A 21,150-nucleotide genomic window follows, 5' to 3' on the forward strand; every position below is an offset into this window, starting at 1 on the left:
GGCAACAGAATGTATTTTGGGGGTAAGTTATGTGGAACTTTTCTGACATGTTTTTATGTGCTTCAAAATAGAATGTACTTTCTAGTTCTGAAAAGCCATTAAACCGACCAGCTTGTTTATTCTCGTGGAATTTGAAATCGCGCATGAGGAACCCCACACCTGGCCCCGCCTCGTGTTTGGGAGCTGCATGTGTCCAGGGTCTTAAACTGCGTGGCACCGTCATGGCGCTTTGTGGAGTGGTAACAGTACCTTTTCATGGAGGGAGAAGTGGTGTGAGCCCACAGCGGATGTTGCTTCGTGGCTCTTAGGATTTCTGTTTTTTCGTTTCAAGACAGAGTCTCTCGCCCAGGCTGGAATGCAGTGGCATGATGTCGGCTCACTGCAATCTTTGCCCGCTCCTGGATTCACGAGATTCTCTTGCTCGCCCTTCCGAGTAGCTGGGATTACAGGAACCCGCCACTACGCCTGGCTAATTTTGTGTTTTTAGTAGAGACGGGGTTTCACCATGTTGGCCAGGTTGGTCTCGAACTCCTGACTTCAAGTAATCTGCTGGCCTTGGCCTCCCAAAGTGCTGGGATTACAGATACGAGCTGCCGCACCCAGCCAGGATTTCTTACCACGCTTTTTCTTTGTTACACTTGGTGGTTAGCAACCTAGCTCTTTCCTCACCTCCTGCTGCCGTTTTTACTCACATTACATGTTGAACTTTTCTTATTACTCAGAGAACCTCTTAAACATGCAGCCTATACTTTAGTGACAAAGTCGTCCATGCAAAGTGAGGACTGAGGTGGTATGTTTAAGATGAGGGAGATGAGATGTCCTTGACTGTCATTATTTTTGCCAAGGAACCCTTGATGTTTCAAATAATTTGTATTTTTTTTTTGAGGTTGTATCTCACTGTATTGCCCAGGCTGGAGTGCAGTGATCATGGCTCACGACAGTCTTGACCTCCCCAGGCTCAGGTGATCCTCCCATCTCAGCTTCCCAAGGAGCTGAGACTACAGGCATGCACTACCATGAAAAATTAGCTGTACTACCCAGCTAATTTGTATTTTGAGCAGAGATGGGGTTTTGCCACTTTGCCCAGGATGGTCTCGAACTCCTGGGCTCAAGCCATCCTCCTGCCTTGGCCTCCCAAAGTGCTGGGATTACAGGCCTCTGTGCCTGGCCATAATTTGTCTTTCTTGGAATAAATGATGGGGAACTATTACTATGGTTGTTATTTTACATCCCTGTTGTAGCAGGTTCAGAAGTGCCATTTGTCATGTGTGTGGACACAGAAAGTAAAAACCCAGTAGGAAGGGAAATCCTTCTGTGGGCAGAAGCCCTCCCCCTCCCCACTTCAGTGACCTGTTATAAAAATAATTCATTAGGACTTGGGCTGTTGTATCACCTTTTGGTGACTGGGTTAAGGGGGTAAGACCCTGAGGGAAATCTCGGAGGAAGCAGCTTTTGTGGAAATCTAGTCGATGCAAGGTGAGGCCCTGAGCAGACCAGGGCAGCACAGGTGAAGGGTGTGGGTGGGTAGCTGTGGAGTTCATTGAAAGTGGAACACCCGGAGCACGGAGACGTTGGCCATGCTGATGAGGCCGATGGAGCTCTGTGGGTGGGTGGGTGATGGAGAGGCCATTCGCCGCAGATCCGCAATGTGGCACGTTCTCAAAAATTCAGGGTTCCGTCCTCACACTGACTCACGGACTCTGTGACTGTAGGGACAATATTTACTGTCCCCTTGCCAGTTTCATTACCTGTTAGAAGAGGCAGGAGCAGAGACCTTTACTGCCCATCACAGAGTTTTGGAGGAGGAAATGATCGGGCGTGTGAATGTATAAACAATCCTTTTAGCTGTAGGATTATGAAATGTCACTTCAAGTTGTTTTGCTCTGATACTAAATGGAGGTAGGTAGTCTAAGGAGGGCCTTTGATTTTATTTATTTATTTATTTATTTATTTGAGTTTGAGCCTCACTCTGTTGCCTAAGCTGGAGTGCAGTGGCGCGATCTCGGCTCACTGCAACCTCCGCCCTCTGAGTTCAAGCCATTCTCCTGGCTCAGCCTCCTGAGTAGCTGGGACTACAGGCACACGCTGCCACACCTGGCTAATTTGTGCATTTTTAGTAGGACAGGGTTTCACTATGTTATCCAGGATGGTCTTGATCTCTTGACCTCGTGATCCACCCGCCTCGGCCTTCCAAAGTACCAGGATTACAGGAGTGAGCCACTGTGCCAGGCCTAAGGGAGGCCTTTGAATTTTTTTTTTTTTTTTTTTTTCCCAAGATGAAGTCTCACTCTGTAACCCATGCTGGAGTGCAGTGGTGTGATCTCAGCTCACTGCAACCTCTGCCTCCTGGGTTTAAGCAGTTCTCCTGCCTCAGCCTCCCAAGTAGCTGGGCCAAAAGGTGCATGCCACCACACCAGATTAATTCTTGTATTTTTAGTAGAGATGAGGTTTCACCGTGTTGTCCAGGACTGCCTAGATCTCCTGACCTCCTGATGCACCTGCCTTGGCCTCCGAAAGTGCTAGGATTACAGGTGGGAGCCACCTCATACTGCCTGAATTATTAAAGAGTAATTAATATTTGCTATTGTCTACAGAGTAATTTTTATAAACTGAGGCAAAATTTTCCATGATCTTTAAAAAAGAAATCAGTTTCTTCCTTTGTACCAGCCAGACACACATTTTACATATTCTTTCCTTTTTTGCTTTTTAAGGAAGAGATTTCAGATTATCAAGTTTTGGTTCCAATTAAATCTGGTCGTTTGATGCCCCTGTTGGTTTGTGGGAGTTCATTTGCTGAATTTACTGCCAGTTACAGCATCAGCTGTTGATTGATTATTTGAACTCTGAGATGGCAGTCTTCCCTGAAAATCTCAATGCCTTTTGTTCTCTCTCTTTTGTATAGGCTATAACTTATCACTAGAACATTTTAATTTAATGTGGGTTAAAATTTGAAGATGTGTCTTCTAAAAGTTTTTTTTTTTTTTCCTTTTGAGATAGCCTCTCACTCTGTCTCCCAGGCTGGAGTGCAGTGGTGCAATCTTGGTTCATTGCAACCTCTGCCTCCTGGACTCAGGTGATCCTCCCACCTCAGCCTCCCGAGTTGCTGAGACCACAGGTGTGTACCACCACACCCGGCTAACTTTTTTTTTTGTATTTTTTGTAGAGATGGGATTTTGCCATGGTGCCCAGGCTGGTTTCAAACTCCTGGACTCAAGTGATGCCCTGCCTTGGCTTCCCAAACTGCTGGGATTACAAGCATGAGCCACCATGCTTGCCTTTTTTTTTTTTTTAAGAGACCAGGTTTTGCTTTGTCACCAAGGCTAGTGTGCAGTGACATAATCACAGCCTACTGCAGCCTTGACCTCCAAGGCTCAAGCCATCCTCCCACCTCAGCCTCCCTAGTGGCTGGGAATACAGGCATGTGCTACCACGCATGGGTAAATTATTATTATTATTATTATTATTGTTGTTGTTACCATTATTGGAGGAATAGGATCTCACTGTGTTGCTCAGGCTGGTCTGGAACTCCTGGGTTCAAGTGATCCTCCCATCTCGGCCTCCCAAAGTGTTGGGATAACAGGTGTAAGCCACAACACCCAGCCTCTAAAACTTTTTATTAGGGCTGGACACGATAGCTCATACCTGTAATCCCAGCACTTTGGGAGGCTGAGGTGGGCAGATCACGTGAGGTTGGGAGTTTGAGACTAGCCTGACCAACATGGGAAAAACCCTGTCTCTACTAAAAATACAAAAAAATTAACCGAGTATGGTGGTGCATGCCTGTAATACCAGCTACTTGGGAGGCTGAGGCAGGAGAAGTGCTTGAACCTGGGAGGTGGAGATTGTGGTGAGCCAAGATCGTGCCGTTGTACTCCAGCCTGGGCAACAGGATCAAAACTCTGTCTCAAAAATAAATAAATAAATAAATAAAAATAAAAGAAAAACAATGAAACACTTCTTATTTAAAGTTAAGGAACATAATGTGTCTTATTTCCTCTCAAGTCTGTGTTTGTTTTTAATCTCTCTTTATACTTCGAAAAAGAGATTAATGTATTTTATACAACACCAAAATTCCCAGTATTACCTATTTTTTTTCTTTCTTAAACTAAAAAAAATCTAATTGTGGTAAAATGCATGAATAAAATTTATCACAGCCATTTCTAATGCACAGTTCAGTAGTGTTAAATATATTTAGAATCTCCAGAACTCTTCTCCTCCTGCAGAACTGAATCCATACTCATTCACCAACAGCTCCCCATTTCCCCATCTCTAGCCCCTGCCAGCCACCCTCCCACATTCTGTTTCTATCAGTTCGATTACTCTGGATACCTCATAGAAGTGGAACTGTACATTTCCACTTTCTCTGTCAGTTTCAGTCTTCTGGATGCCTCATACAAGTGGAATTGTACAGTATTGATCTTTTTTTGACTGTCATATTTCACTTAGCATAATGTCTTCCAGATTCATCCATGTTGTAGCACGGGTCTGAATTTACATCCTTTTTACGGCTGAATAATTCCATTGTATGGATATACCACATTTTTGTATTTGTTTATTTATTGGTGGACATGTGGGTTGCTTCTACCTTTTGGCTGTTGTATACTGAATATTTTTTATGCATGGTATGTAGAAAGTTTGAAAAAGCATCCTTGAGTTAGTTGAAATATGCAAGAAAGAATAAGACAGTGCTTGGAGGATGTGGGTTTAAGGAAAATCTTGAAAACAGCAGATGCAGGACACGTTGTGAATGCATGTTTGTTAGTTTTCTCGTTTAGAGTACTAAATATGGTCTAAACCGTAGGTTTTGAAATTTTCTTCTTAGAATATGAATTTTCTTCTTTTTAGAATATTATTCACAAAATGAAAAGGACCGTAGCAGTAGCACCTACATTCTTAGAAAGAGTTATGTTGGAATATAGCCATGTACCATTAAATGCATGATCTTCACGAGGTCAGGAGTTCAAGACCAACCTGGCCAATATGGTGAAATGTTGACTTTCCAAAAAATACAAAAAATTGGCCGGGTGTGGTGACATGCACCTGTAGTCACAGCTACTCGGGAGGGTGAGGCAGAAGAACTATTTCAACCCAAGAGGCGGAGGTTGCAGTGAGCTAAGGTCGCGCCGCTGCACTCCAGCCTGGGTGACAGAGTGAGACTCTGTCTCAAAAAAAAAAAAAAAAAAAAAAAAAAATGCGTAACTTAACTAGGCATGGTGGCTGATGCTATAATCCCAGCACTTTGGGAGGCTGATGTGAGCAGATCAATTGAGGCCAGGAGTTTGAAACCAGCCTGGCCAACATGGTGAAACCCCACCTGTCTCTACTAAAAATACAAAAATTAGCCAGGTGTGGTGGTGCGTGCGTGTAATCCCAGTTACTGGGAAGGCTGAGGCAGGAGAGTCGCTTGAACCTGGGAGGCGGAGGTTGCAGCAAGCTGAGATTGTGCCACTGCACTCCAGCCTGGGCAACAGAGCAAGACTCTGTCTCAAAAATAAATAAACAAATGCGTGAATGATCTTTAAAAGTCAGACGCAACTATTTATATTGAAGCGTTCTTTCTCTACCCAACAAACAGAAAGGGTCCTGAACGTTTTTTTGAGGAATTTGAGGAGTTCAACTCATGGTCCCGTTGGAAGCTATAAAGTGTTCATGGGGCATAAAGGATCATCACACATCCGAGGCAGGCAGCGTCTAGGGTGCACATAACTTTTCTTGATTACCTACCTTAAAAGGTGAAAGGCTTTAAGCATCTTGAAATGCCTATCATTTTGGAAAAGAATTTTTTTTTTCACTTGATATGATATATAGTGTATAAAATTAAAAGTAAAATAAAAGTCCGGCTTGGTATCTTCTGTTACGTTAACCGTGCATTCAAAGGACCTTTATCCGCGAACACTTTGCAATATCCCCATGCATTCAAAGGACCTTTACCCACAAACACTTTGCAATACCCCCTGACTTAGTGGCCCTTGGAGGAAAAGACTTCACCCTTTCATTCCACAGGAGATTTGGCACTTCCTTCAAACATAGCCATGGGGGTGGCGCATGGCAGGGCTGAGTCCTGCAGCCAAGCAGATGGGAGACCAGGAGAAGCTTAGGAGCCCGGGTGGTTTCAGTGTAGTTTGAAAGATAGTGTCTTCCTCACTTGCTCTGGGCAGCACTTTTATGGGCGCAAAGCCTAAGGGAGTCCCAAAATCCTGAAGAAAAGATGAAATCAGGTTCCTAACCCCGGTAAAGAATCCAAGAGCATGTGCTGTATCCTTCAGAAGTTTCCCATCAGAATGGGAATAATCAAAGCTTTCTTGCCTAAAGCAGCAAAAGTCTGTTATTAACAATATTTATGTGGAATTAAAATACAGTTTTTTTTCCTTTTCTTTTTTTTGATACAGAGTCTCGCTCTTTGCCCAGGCTGGAGTGCAGTGGCATGATCTCGGCTCACTGCAACCTCCGCCTTCTGGGTCCAAGTGATTCTTCCACCTCAACCTCCGAAGTGGCTGGACCTACAGGCATCTGCCACCTTGCCTGACTAATTTTTTGTCTTTTTAGTAGAGACGGTGTTTCACCATATTGGCCAGGCTGGTCTCAAACTCCTGACCTCGTGATCCACCCACCTCTATTTTTAAGTAGAGATGGGGGTCTTGCTATATTACCCAGTCTGGTTTTGAACTCCGGGGCTCAGGCAATTCTCATGCCTTGGCCTCCCAAAGTGTTGGGATTGTAGGCCTGACCCACTGTAGCTGGCCAGAATTTTTAATATCTTGACAGTATGTAATAATGAGGGACTATATTTTTTTCATGGTAACTCACTAGGTTGACTGACAGATGAAACATGCATCTTATTGTGAGAGTCAGATATGAAGATCAATATTGTTGAAGGAAAATGTGCGACCGCCAGAGCTGTGCCGGTCCTTGGCCGTGATCAACATCTCCTGTAACTAAACCAACTGGATGGTTTTGGTCTTTCACTCTCAAACTGTGTGCTTTTTGAGGCCATCTGGTAAGGTGTTCTGTTTCATAGCATGCTGGATTATCTTTTCTCAGGTGACTCAGTAGTTGATTGGTGGCACTAACGTGGGCTGGCAGGGACTCGGCTCAGCAGAGAAGAGGGTCCTGATGCCTTTTGTGAGCTGCAGCTGCATCACCATCAGCAAGGGTGCCACATAATTCTACAGTGTGTGGACTGCCTCCACGGGAGCATTGCTGTTAAGAGTCCTTTTTTGGCTGGGCGCAGTGGTTCACGCCTGTAATCCCAGCACTTTGGAAGGCCGAGGTGGGAGGTGGATGGAACACCTGAGGTCAGGAGTTCAAGAGCAGCCTAGCCAAAATATAGTGAAACCCCATTTCTCCTAAAAACACAAAAATCGGCTGGCTGTAGTGGTGCACACCTGTTATCCCAGCTACTTGGGAAGCTGAGACAGGAGACTCGCATGAACACGGGAGGGAGAGGTGGTGGTTGCAGTGAGCCAAGATCGTGCCACTGTATTCCAATCTGGGCCACAGAATGAGACTTGGTCTTAAAAAAAAAAAAGTCCTTTCTCTTCTAAAGCACTGCTGATGGGGTAGAGAGGACCCATGGACCTTGATTTCTGGGCTGCTTATGTTGTCTCTTATGTTGTAATGTGCTTGCCACAGCCACCACATTGTCATTCTGAAACATTTAAAAACTATTTCATTGGATGAGGTGCCATGTGAATTACTGAGAAGTCAAGCGGGATGTTGCGTTTTCACCTTTGCTAACGGGCTTATTAATGCCACGTTGTCCCTCCTACCCTCATTCAAAGCTCGTGTCATCCACACTGTCAGAATGAGCAGTATTTTAAAGGATGTTCTGTGGGTAGTGCAGGTTCCCAGCCAGGAGGAGGAACATGGTTTAAAAGAAATGATCATTCTTTCAAAGAAAGCTGTGGAAGAAGTTTTAATGATGGCTTTGAGAGTAAATCAGTGCCTTAAGAAAGAAGGGCTCATCTCAGAATTTTACAGCAACCATACAAATGTGTTATGAATGGGGCATGCAAAATGATAAGGGCATATCATTTTTTAAAGGTGTGTTAATGATGGGTGAATATCCTAATAATAGATTAATTAATTAATTTTAATAATAAGCTGAATGCCCATGACCCTGGCTTTCACCGTCTGCTTGTAACTGAGGAAGAGGATTGGCGTGTGCTCAGTTGAGCCCCCGTGTTGATTGCTGGCAGTGTTGACTGTTGCTTATCAGCTTCCTCTGACCTACTTGGCTGCCTAGAGAGTTACAGTCAAAGTAGGAAAAAAAAATAAGAATGCATTTCATAGTAAAAATGAACATGTTCAAACAATAATGTAAACGACCATCAAAAAGGTAGAAAACAAACATAGCATTTTAAACAAAGTAGTGGAAGGGGCCAGGCACTCACAGCCTCAAGTGTTCTCTGCCTGCCCTTTCACCTTTGCAAAGGTCGATGTAGAAGGAGGCACTAGAGTGTCTGTGGTCCAGGCACTGATAGAGAATGGAGGCATCCTCAGGAATAGGATGCTTTCTTTTCCAGCTTCCATCTTTTTTTTCTGGCCAAATCTTCCCCATAGTGTACCAACAGGACAAAATGGGCTTTCTAGAGAGCTGATTTTTCCAGGGACCTGAACATTTACTCATAAAAGCACCATATCTTTTTTTTTTTTTTTTTTTTTTTGGTAATCAAAGTAAAATTTATTTAACATAAAATTAACCATTTTAAAGTGTACAGTTTGGTGGCATTTAGTACATTCACAATGATGTGCAACCAACATGTCTGTTTCAGTCTGCTTTCTGCTGCTATAACAGGATGCCACACGCTGGGTAATTCATAAGCACTAGAAGTTTACTTGGCTTTTGGTTCTGGAGACTGGGAAGTCCAAGAGCATGGTGCTGGCATCTGGTCAGGACCCTCTTGCTGCGTCATGGCCTAAGGCATCACGTGGCGAGAAAGCTTGAGTGTAAGACAGAGAGAATGCGTGTTGCACTTACCCTTTTATCCAGAGCCCACTCTGCAATAACTCACTTCCACAATAATGGCATTAATCCATTTATGAGGGCAGAGCCCCATGACCTCATCACCTCTTAAGGGTACCACTTTCTAATACTGTTAGAATGGCAATTAAATTTCAACATGAGTTTAGGAGGGGACGAACGTTCAAACCATACAACCTATATCTTAGTTCTACAATATTTTTATCACGCCACATAGAAACGCTGTACCAGTGAAGCAGTCACTCCCCTCTCCTGCCACTGCCTGCTCTTAGCAACCACCGATCTTTCTGTTTCTATGGATTAACCTGGATATGTGAATTTTGGTGTCTGGCTTGGTATGTCTTCAAGGATCATTCCCACTGTAGCATGAATCAGCACTTTATTCCTTTTTCTAGCTAATATTCCATGGTGTGGATATGCCACATCTTATTCATCCATTCGTCTGATAATGGGCCTTGGCGTTCCTTCTACCTTTCGGTTATTGTAAATGGTGCTTCTCTGAACATGTGTGTAAAAGTGTTTGAGTATTTGCTTTCAGTTCTTTTTGGTATGTAGGAGTGGAATTGCAGGGTCATATGATAATAACTTTTATGTTTTTATCCTTTTTTAAATTTTTGACTTCGTATTACTTCCAAAGCACATTCCAGGTTGAGTAACCCTTATCCAGAACGCTTGGGACCTGAAGTGTTTGGGATTTCTGACATTGTCTCTGATTTTGAAATATTTGCATTATACTTACTGGTTGAGCATCCCTCATCAGAAAATCTGCAATCTGAAATGCCTCAATGAACATTGCCTTTGAGCATCATGTTGGTGTTCAAAAGCTTCAGATTTTAGAGCATTTCAGATTTTGGTTTTTGGATTAGCGATCCTCAACCTGTATGGACTTCTTTACATTTGAGAAGTTATACTGCCGGGCGCGGTGGCTCACGCCTGTAATCCCAGCACTTTGGGAGGCTAAGGCGGGTGGATCACAAGGTCAAGAGATCAAGACCATCCTGGTCAACATGGTGAAACCCCGTCTCTACTAAAAATACAAAAATTAGCTGGGCGTGGTGGTGCACGCCTGTAGTCCCAGCTACTCAGGAGGCTGAGGCAGGAGAATTGCTTGAACCCAGGAGGCAGAGGTTGCGGTGAGCTGAGATCGTGCCATTGCACTCCAGCCTGGGTAACAAGAGTGAAACTCCGTCTCAAAAAAAAAGAAAAGTTAGACCGACCATATAATACTTTGCTTGATGTTCCTGGAAGATACTATGAATATAAAACATTACAGATTGCTGTAATATGGTGCAGATGCTCTCAGGGTGTTTGGACTTTCTGTCTAGTTTCGCTTGGTTTCTGTTGCCCTCCCCCAGGCCCCCTGCGTGTCTGTATCCCTGGTGTCTGTGTGTGTGTGTGTTCACATTTCCTCTTCTAACAAAGACACCATTCAGGTTGGATTGGAGCCCACCCTCATGGCCTCATTTGAATGTAGTCACTTCTTTAAAGCCCCTGCCTCTAAGGATAGTCACATTCTTAAGTACTGGGGGTTAGGCCTTCAGCACGTGAATTTGGGGAGAAGGCATGGATCAGCCCATAACACCCCTTAAAGCCCTAGACACACTGCGCGAGCTTCATAAAGGTTGGTTGTTGGTGGTGGCGTCACAGGACTCTGTGCTCTCACCCCTGTCTGACTGGCTTCTTCACTTGTGTCTGAGCCTGGAAACCAGGTAACCAAACTGAGTTAGTATTTCTTACGAAAGTGCAAGTGAATAGCTGTGTCCACATGGAGAGGCCTGAGGCGTTAAGCTTTAGCAACTCACTGGTAACTCTGGAGCCTCTATTGTTCCTGTGCTTTTCCTTTCTTCGAGATGGAGTCTTGCTTTGTCACCGAGGCTGGAGCGTAGTGGCATGATCTCTGCTCACTGCAACCTCCGCCTCCTGGGTTCAGGCAATTCTTCTGCCTCAGCCTCCCGAGTAGCTGGGACTACAGGCACACACCACCACACCCAGCTAATTTTTGTATTTTCAGTAGAGACGGGGTTTCACCATGTTGGCGAGGATGGTCTCCATCTCTTGACCTCGTGATCTGCCCACCTTGGCCTCTCAAAGTGCTGGGATTACAGGCTTGAGCCACCATGCCCGGCCATTTTTTTTTTTTTTTTTTTTTTTCAAAGAACATTCACAGTGTTCTGCATCCACAGGTACTAACCATTTCCAGAATTTTTTTTGAGATGGACTCTTGCTCTGTCCCGCAGGCTGGAGTGCAGTGGTGTGAGCTCAGCTCACTGCAACCTCTGCCTTCGAGGTTCAAGTGATTCTCCTGTCTCAGCTTCCGGAGTAGCTGGGATTACAGGCATGTGCCACCATGCCTGGCTAATTTTTGTATTTTTAGTAGAGACAGGGTTTCTCCATATTGGTCCAGCTGGTCTTGAACTCCTGACCTCAGGTGATCCACCTGCCTTGGTCTCCCAAGGTGCTGGGATTATAGGCGTGAGCCACTACACCTGGCCCACTTCCAGAACTTTTCCATCACCCTAAACAGAAACTCTGCACCCATTAAACTGTAACTTTCCCTCTCCCCCTCCCCCAGCCCCTGGCTACCTCTCTTCTTTCTGTCTCCACTTTTTTGACCCTGCTGTTTGATGAGAAAGGAGACTGGACCCAGACAGTCCTTTGTCCATGGGAAGGGACAGGACTGGGGAGGTCAGGGGGGAACAGGGGTCTGGGTCTGGGCTGCTTCACCATCTTCCTTCTTTTGTTTCCATTTCCCTGCCATCCTCCTTTGAAATGGCTTCATTCCAGACACTCCTGCAATCCTAGCACTTTGGGGAGGCCAAGGCGGGTAGATCACCTGAGGTCAGGAGTTCAAGACCAGCCTGACCAACATGGAGAAACCCCGTCTCTACTACTAATATGAAAATTAGCTGGGTGTGGTGGCGCATGCCCATAATCCCAGCTACTCGGGAGGCTGAGGCAGAAGAATCACTTGAACCTGGAAGGTGAAGGTTGTGGTGAGCGAAGATCGCTCCGTTGCACTCCAGCCTGGGCAACAAGAGCGAAACTCCGTCTCAAAAAAAAAAAAAAAAGGCCGGGCGCGGTGGCTCAAGCCTGTAATCCCAGCACTTTGGGAGGCCGAGGCGGGTGGATCACGAGGTCGAGATCGAGACCATCCTGGTCAACATGGTGAAACCCCGTCTCTACTAAACATACAAAAAATTAGCTGGACATGGTGGCGCGTGCCTGTAATCCCAGCTACTCAGGAGGCTTAGGCAGGAGAATTGCCTGAACCCAGGAGGCGGAGGTTGCGGTGAACCGAGATCGCGCCATTGCACTCCAGCCTGGGTAACAAGAGCGAAACTCCGTCTCAAAAAAAAAAAAAAGGAAAGGAAAGAAATGGCCTCATTCGTTTGTACAGTGTCAAGATTTGGTACCCAGAAGGTGCAGGGACAGTGTGCACCCGGGAGGCAGAAGCCGTCTTCCCCCCTGGCGCACACTCGGTGGGTTTTGTTGGAGCTCATCCAGTGGCTGGAGTTAGAAGTGACGCTTCCTGTCTCGCCCTGTGTTTGCAGACCTACATCGGCTCCATCCTGGCCTCCGTGAACCCCTACCAGCCCATTGCCGGGCTGTATGAGCGTGCCACCATGGAGCGGTACAGCCGGCGCCACCTGGGCGAGCTGCCCCCGCACATCTTCGCCATCGCCAACGAGTGCTACCGCTGCCTGTGGAAGCGCCACGACAGCCAGTGCATCCTCATCAGGTACGGGGCTCAGCCAGTCGGGCTTTCCCACGGCCGGCGGGGAGTCTCAGCGCGCCCCAACCCAGCCTCCTTAGGGCATTAACCAGAGAAAGCTTTTATGACCGCCTGAGTGTCTCTGACAGTTTTCTGTTCTGAATGGCATGATAACTTAAGCTTTCAGAGGGAGCTCACTTAGCAAAGCAGATGGACCACGTTGCTTGGCTCTTGGCCTCAGAATAATTATTCCATTCTGTTCCTTTAAAAAAAATTATTTGCCTTAATTATTCTTTGGTTTATTCTTTGGTTTATTTCAATGATGAGGCATGGTCCTTCCGTCTGTTTAAGGAAATCTTGCATCTTTCTTTCAATTGGAAGCGTTGTATATCGTCTGCAGTGCTAGTCAGAGGCTTATGTGTGTGAACAAGGTTTCTTTTTTCTCTACTTCAATAAAATAACTCTAGATAGAATCTCCCAAATTTAGGAATTTTTAATAATGTGGTGCTTTTAAAGTTTACGAATTAGCTACAGAAGAGGGGCTTACTGCGTGTATGTTAAGGGCATATTTATTTCAATTTTTTTTTACTGGGGAGAAGGCACTTGGCATGTCTATTTTAGCGGAGTCATACTCGCTTTTACAGAGAAACAATGAGTCCCACTATCAAAACCTTTATTACTAGGAACTGTCTAAAAATGTGGTGGAATTTTTTTTATTGTTTTTTGTTTGTTTGTTTAACTAAGATGGGGTTTCACCATGATGGTCAGGCTGGTCTTGAACTTCTGACCTCAGGTGATCCACCCACCTCGGCCTCCCAAAGTGCTAGGATTACAGGTGTGAGCCACCCACGGCGCCCGGCATGGAATATTTTTTAAATAAATGTTTTGTGGCCAGGTGCAGTAGCTCACGTGTATAATCCGAGCACTTTAGGAGTCCAGGGTGGGCGGTTCACTTGAAGTTGGGAATTGGAGGCCAGCCTGGCCAACATGGAAAAATCCCATTTCTATTAAAAATACAAAATTAGCCAGGTGCAGTGTTGCGTACCTGTAGTCCCAGCTACTCAGGAGGCTGAGGTGAGAGGATCACTTTAACAGGGAGGCGGAGGTTGCAATGAGCCGAGATCAGGCCACTGCACTCTGGCCTGGGCAGTAGAGTGAGACTTTGTCTCAAATAAATAAATAAATAAAATTTCTTAATTTTTATTATTAACATTGAAATTGACCTTATCACATGTGTGTTGGTGCATTCTGTTGGCTCTATTGGAACTGTGTTCTGGTGATACTCAAAGCAGGCGTGATGAATGTCAGTCTCTTCTAGTGAGGTTTCCATGGAGGAGCGGAGCCTCTCTTCATTCATTTCTCCTTCCAGGAGGTCAGTCATGGGGCGTAGTTGTCACTGAGAAGCCACAGTCTCCTAAAGCTGCTAGTGTGAAAGAAGATTCGGGCTTCTGCTTCAAATGGCTTTCTAGTTCCAACTTGTGGCAAGATAATTATTATATTATGTCAAGAGGAATGGGAAAGGGAAAGCAAAGGGTGGTTTGGATTTGAGGGGGGAGACACGAAAAAGACCCCCCCTCCGGATTTCCACTTCAGTGGAAGTAAGACCATAGGAGACATATGGAGAGCCATATGCCAGCTTAAGACTCCCAGCCAAGTGGCCTGCGAGCATTGCAGCCCTGAATTACACAGACAGACCCACCTGGTCATAGGTACAGCCAGGTAACTGGCAGCCATGAGCACTGTGTGAAACTGATTCCCAGATGGTGGAGAACAAACGGAGGGGCTAAGCAAGCAGCCAGCTGCCTTTCTCCTTTCACCCGGAGCTCTTAGAGCAGCCCCCTGCTCCCGTGGGGAGGGGTCGGGGCGGGGATAGGACAGAGGTGCTGGAGGAGGCCCCTCTGAAACCCCAGGGTGGGGAAATGGTTGGAGAGTGTTCCTGGTATCCCATGTGACAGCTGATGGAGGTTGGGTAAGAAATAATGACGTACAGTTTCTGAAGCGTTCTCTGTGTTGGACTCAGTGCCAAGAGTTTGCCAGGCATGGGCACCTTGAAACCCTGACAGCCCTTTGATGTTGGTGATCTGTGATGATAACTACAGGTGCCACACGTGGAAAGCAGTTGGCAGGGAGTGGGTTCTTCTCACTGGCAGTTTTTACCCATTATCTTTTTTGTAGTTCTTCATTTTTTTAACAAATGAGTTTACATGTATATGAACAGCTGAATTCTCTCTCTCACTGTCTCGTGTGTGTGTGTGTGTGTGTGTGTGTGTGTGTGTGTGTGTGTTCCTGTTCATCTAACGGGAGGGCAGCATATGGGCAGACATACTGTCTTCTCGTTACCATTCTGACAGTGCTAATAAAGTATTGGGCCATAGGAACAATTTGGACGGAGGGACTTTTCGGTTAAACAAATAGGGATCGTGATAGCTTGCAGTTAATCAAAATGAAGCGGCCACTTAATATAGAAACAGAGCTTCTAAGATTCACATACCCAATAACACAACTTCATCTATGACTAGAACCACTATTTGTGGGCTCCTCTAAATGATTTCATAAAAGTTCTGGAGTTAGAATTTCAAGATGATTATTTCAGCATACAGAATATAATTTAAGACGAACAGAGGGGGAGAGAACAATCTATTGTAAAAGATCAAATCAGTGTCCACACTTAGATCGTTAAATATTTGCCATTGATAATTGCTTGTATTTATTACATTCAGTGGAAAAAATGAGAGCATAACTTAAGATATCACTTGCTGGACAGAACTGCTAAAGAAAGTGAAACACCAATGCAACCATTGTGCGTGTGTGTGTGTGTGTGTGTGTGTGTGTGTGTGTGTAGTAAAACGGAAGGAGGTGGGCATTTTCATGGTATTTAAAAATAAGGGGGGAAGGCGCGTGAATCCCAAACAGAAGGCTCCAATTATGCGATGCTGATGTGAACAGAGTAACTGTAGTTATCTAAATTAATTCAGGAAACAGAGACTTTAAAAATAGCTTTCTCATTAAAATGTGTTTTGGTTTTAATAGCTCTTTTCAGCAGTTTTATAAAGTCGGGGTTGAAGCTGTGGGAATTAAGAGAAAATGGAATATAAAAATAGGAGTTGCTGGGCACAGGAGCCCTGTTTAGATTTCCTTGGGCATGAGCTGCCCCCTGGTGGATAAAATGTGTTTTACTACTTTAAAAACATTCTCATGCTTGTACCTTTATAATCAGAAAAGAAGCCTGTTTGAACTATACAGGACTTCATAGATCAGTTTTTCTCTCGCTTCGTAAGTGCACGTCGACTGGATGGGCTCCTTGGCTACTTGGTGGCACTGCCAGGTGTCTAGGCTTCCAGTCCAAGCTTCTTTCTTTCATCTCATTTTCAGGGTTATTGCCTTTCTTAAGGTCTAGTTTTAATTTTGCCATTTTTGTGTACGTTAAAATGAATGCTAATGCTACTACAGCTTTGAGTGTGTGTGTGTGTGTGTGTGTAAATTTAAAACTCACTTGAGATATTTTTTCCATATAATAAGGTCAGTGTTTGGCTTTGGCTGATCTCTAGTACGTTTGACATTCACTCGTTTTTCCTTACAAGGTAGAAAGCAGACAGGGTTTAGTTTATTATGGTGTGTTAGTCCGTTTTCACACTGCTGATAAAGACATGCCCGAGACTAGGCAATGTACAAAAGAAAGAGTTTTTGGGTTTTTTTTTGTTTTTTGGTTTTGTTTTGAGATGGAGTCTTGCTCTGTTGCCCAGGCTGGGGTGCAGTGGCACAGTCTCAGCTCACTGCAATCTCCACCTCTCGGGTTCAAGCAATCCTCCTGCCTCAGCCTCCTAAGCAGCTGGGATTACAGGTGTGCACCATCACACCTGGCTAATTTTTGTATTTTTAGTAGATATGAGGTTTCACCATGTTGATCAGGCCAGTCTCAATCTCCTGACCTCGTGATCCGCTTGCCTTGGCCTCCCAAAGTGCTGGGATTACAGGCATGAGCCACCACGCCCAGCGAGAAAGAGGTTTAATTTGACTTACAATTAGTTCCACATGGCTGGGGAAGCCTCAGAATCATGATGGAGGGCAAGGACGAACAAGTCACATCTTACATGGATGGCAGCAGGCAAAGAGAATGAGGAAGACGCAAAGGCAGAAACCCTGATAAAACCATTAGCTCTCATCTCATGAGACCCACTTACTACCATGAGAACAGCAGGGGGGAAACCACCCCCATGATTCAGTCGTCCCTCACTGGGCCCCTCCCACAACATGCGGGAATCATGGGAGTACAATTCAAGATGAGATCTGGGTGGTGCATGTCTATAATGCTAGCTACTCAGGAGGCTGAGGCTGGAGAATTGCTTGAACTGAAAGCAGGAGCCTGAGGTCAGGAGTTCGAGACCAGCCTGGCCAACGTGGTGAAACCCTGTCTCTACTAAAAATACAAAAATTAGCTGGGCGTGGTGGCGTGGCTGTCATCCCAGCTACTCAGGAGGCTGGGGCAGGAGAATTGCTGGAACCCAGGGAGGCAGAGGTGGCAGTGAGCCAAGATCGCACCATTGCACTCCAGTGTGGGAGACAGAGCAAGACTCCAAAAAAAAAAAAAAAAAGTCTCAAAAAAATAAAAGTATTTGGGAGCCAGGACCTAGAACAAATAATTAAATAAATAAAATATAAAATAAGAACAATTCTTTAGAACCTTAAATCTGATCGTGACACTCTCCTGCTTAGGAACTGTCTTGTGACTTTCCATTGTGCCTACAAAATTTCTCACAATTTTTTTTTTTTTTTTGAGACGGAGTTTCGCTCTTGTTGCCCAGGCTGGAGTGCAATGGCGCGATCTCGGCTCACCGCAACCTCCGCCTCCCGGGTTCAGGCAATTCTCCTGCCTCAGCCTCCTGAGTAGCTGGGATTACAGGCACGCACCACCATGCCCAGCTAATTTTTTTTGTATTTTTAGTAGAGATGGGGTTTCACCATGTTGACCAGGATGGTCTCGATCTCTTGACCTCATGATCCACCCGCCTCGGCCTCCCAAAGTGCTGGGATTACAGGCTTGAGCCACCGCGCCCGGCCAGTTTCTCACCGTTTTTAATACAGCCCGCGAGGCCCCACGTCAGTGCTTTGGGTTACTTTTCTGTTCCATTTCCATTTTCATTATTACAGTTAGAAAGTTTTTTTTTAAAGAAAAACATTATAAGCTCCTTTTGGTTAGTATGAATGAACACGTTTTTGCCAAAGCCTGTGTTTGTGTTGGCTGACCTGTTGGCACAAAGCGTAGAACTGGAATTGCCTTGGGCTAGTGAGGACCAAGCGGAAGTTCAGGGGAAGGAGGAAGAGGCAGGTTAGACAGCAGCGTACCACATGCAGAGTCTGTGACCTTGACATTAGTATCTAGGGACATCTGGCGTATTTCTGGGTGTTAGCGGTTTGTGAGTTATTTAATTATTATTTCTTCTTTGTCCTGTTGTTTATAAAACACTTGCACAGTTCGATATATGAGTAGTCAACACTTATCTCCTGGGAGAGTCCCATATGAATTATGCGAGGCCACTTTTCAGAGTAGCAGTTCTTCAACTTGGCTTCATAGTGGAATCATTCAAAAAAAAAAAAAAATTTTTTTTTTTTTTTTTGAGACAGGGTCTTGCTCCGTCACCCAGGCTAGAGTGCAGTGGTGTGACCTAGGCTCACTGCAACCTCCTCCTCCTGGATTCAAGCAATTCTCCTGCCTTAGCTTCCTGAGTAGCTGGGACCACAGGTACCCGCTACCACACCTGGCTAATTTTTGTGTTTTTAGTAGAGACAGGGTTTCGCCATGATCTCAAACTCCTGACCTCAGGTGATCCGCCTGCCTTGGCCTCCTAAAGTGGCAGGATTACAGATGTGAGCCACTGTGCATGGCCAAAAAAATTTTTTGTAAGTACAGATGACAGAGTTCTACACCTACAGGTTTGGACGAGGGTCCTATTAGGTGATTCTAATGAGCAGACAGGGTTGAGAACCACCATCGTAGAGCTACAAATCTGAGGAGTGTTTTAAGTTTTAGTTACCCAGCTTGAGTAGCCCTTATTCAAAATGCTTTGGGCTAGGCAGATTTCAGCTTTCAGGTTTTTTCAAACTTTTTCAGATTTTGGAATATTTGCATTATACTGGTTGATCACGCCTTGTCTGAAAAATCTTCCCCAAAGAACTCCAAAGGACATTCATTTCCATTGAATGTCATGTTAGCACCAAAAAAAGTTTCAGATTCTTGACCATTTCAGATTTCATATTCAAATTTAGGGTTACTCAATTGGTATAATGCAAATATTCTCAAAATCCAAAATTTGGTGTCAGAGATACTTCAGGCCCCAAGGATTTCAGGTAAGAGATCTTCTACCTGTATCAGAGATTGACAGAGGTTGATATCCGTGACTCAATCCATCTCCAGCCATATTTTTTCTCAAATGTGTCATACACTGCTTGAAGTCCACCTTTACGATGGCTTGAAGTCCATCTTTATAATACGAGAATCCTGGGTTTTCTTTCCTTGACCAAGCCTCTGCTGTAGAGTTTGAAGAGTATCTTCTCCGTGATTGTGTTTTTGCTGTGTTCAGTGAGCCAAGGTAGTTGCCTGAAATCTCAGCAGTGTAACACAGGGATGGTCTGTTTCTTGCTCCTATCGCACGCAGCCCCTGGTGGGTAGGGAAGGGGCTTGAGTCTACTCTTGAGGCTTCCTTGCTCGGGAGATGTGCCATCTGTGAGGACACTTAGGTGGCAAGTGGAAGACGGAGCCCAGAGAACCATGAAGGGGGTTTTTAGCTCCCAGGCATAGAAGTGGCTGATACCCTTTGGCTCAGTTGTTCAACTGGCTACACTTGGTGTCCTTGTTGCTCACTGCCTGCCCTTTTTTTTTTTTTTCAGTTTCAATTTGTTGTTGTTTTTTTGGTTTTTTTTTTTTGAGACAGAGTTTCGCTCTTGCCCAGGCTGGAGTGCAGTGGCATGATCTTGGCTCACTGCAACCTCCACCTCACGGGTTCAAGCGATTCTCCTGCCTCAGCCTCGCAAGTAGCTGTGATTACAGGCATGCGCCACCACACCTGGTTAATTTTGTATTTTTAATAGAGATGAGGTTTCTCTATGTTGGTCAGGCTGGTCTTGAACTCCCGACCTCAGGTGATCCACCCTCCTCAGCCTCCCAAAGTGCTGGGATTTCAAGCATGAGCCACCGTGCTCAGCCTCTGCCTGCTGTTTTTACTACAAGGGACTCTAAACATTCTCTCCTTCTGTGTGCCCGAGGATAAAGAGGTAGGTTGAGGAGCACATCACACTGTTTCTGCCTCATCATTTTCACTAGACAACGTAGCCCTCTAGTTTGTGTTTTAATAATTCAGCCACCCACAGCTGCCACGTCAATATAGATGTTTTAAATATGGAAGGTTATTTAAATGGTTCTCTTGGTTTCTGTTAGTCACTGCATGCTCCATTGTTGAATGCCTCCGCGTGCCAGGCACTGGGTCGCGCGGGTACCGCTTATTCAGTGTCTGCTAAGCTGCCTACCGGGAAGGTTCTGGAGGCTGGTAAGGGAAACCCCAGCTAAAGGTGGCCTAACCTATGCCGCGTTTTATGATTTCAGACTGCACGAGGCAGGTGAGTTTCAGGGATGTGCGTTCAGCCGTTCCCGCTGGGCTTGCCTCTGATTTTCTTGGCTTTTGCTTTAGGATTTCGAGACAGGTTTAGATTCTCAGGTCTTTGTTGTCTGCCGAAAGGAGATATTTCTGCCCCGTGGGGCAGTGTGTGTGTGTGTGTGTGTGTGTGTGTGTGTGCGCGCGCGCGCGCGCGCGCGCATGCGCTCCTGCAAACCTCTCCTAGGAGCCCACAGCACCCTTGACATTATGACATTATGTCTTTGCAGAATCGTGTCACTGGCCATGCCCAGGCCTGTTGCTAGCAGAGCAGGTGAAGGGACTGGTCAGCCTAGACCAGTGGCCATCCTGGGACCCCTGTACCCGGCCCGGCGTGTCGGTATCATCTCTGCATCATTTCTTCTCTTTTATTACATGCAGTTAATTCACGTTTTTAGCAAAATTCCTCTTTCCTGGTAACGTCCAGCTCTTGGTACTCCACATGACTTCTCTTTGGAACGCAAAGGGGCTCATCTGCCCATCCCCCCATTCAGCGATTGTCAGCGTGCTGCCTCCTGATGGCGTTTGTGTGGGTGTGCTCTTGGTTATCCCTTCGGCTTAACTGTTCTCCAAAGTGCCCAGCCTCTTTACTGCTTTTCTTCTCTGCGCAGTACCAAGCATGGTGCCATATGCAAAATGGTGTCTCATTTCAGGTCTCTCTCATGTCCGTATCTTCCTCTCCATCTCCAGCTTGATGAGCCGTGTTTGGGACCTGGCCACCACAGGCTTAGACAATAGCAGTAGCCGGTCTCCTGGGGCACCCTTCAGTCCTTCTAGAGCTTTCCCCCAGCACTGCGTTTTTCTTACAG

At 45.5% G+C, this 21,150-nt stretch overlaps 1 protein-coding gene across 1 annotated transcript in view; it reads left to right on the forward strand.

Moving 5' to 3' along the window:
- Positions 1–21,150, forward strand: part of MYO10 (myosin X) — a 285,836-nt gene that overhangs the window by 126,294 nt on the left and 138,392 nt on the right. Inside the window, exon 4 of the mRNA XM_039463186.2 lies at positions 12,535–12,722. Coding sequence (XP_039319120.1) covers positions 12,535–12,722 — 188 coding nt within the window. The remainder of the gene's footprint in view (positions 1–12,534; positions 12,723–21,150) is intronic.

This window comes from Saimiri boliviensis, chromosome 1, assembly GCF_048565385.1.
Source record: "Saimiri boliviensis isolate mSaiBol1 chromosome 1, mSaiBol1.pri, whole genome shotgun sequence".
NCBI lineage: Eukaryota > Metazoa > Chordata > Mammalia > Primates > Cebidae > Saimiri > Saimiri boliviensis.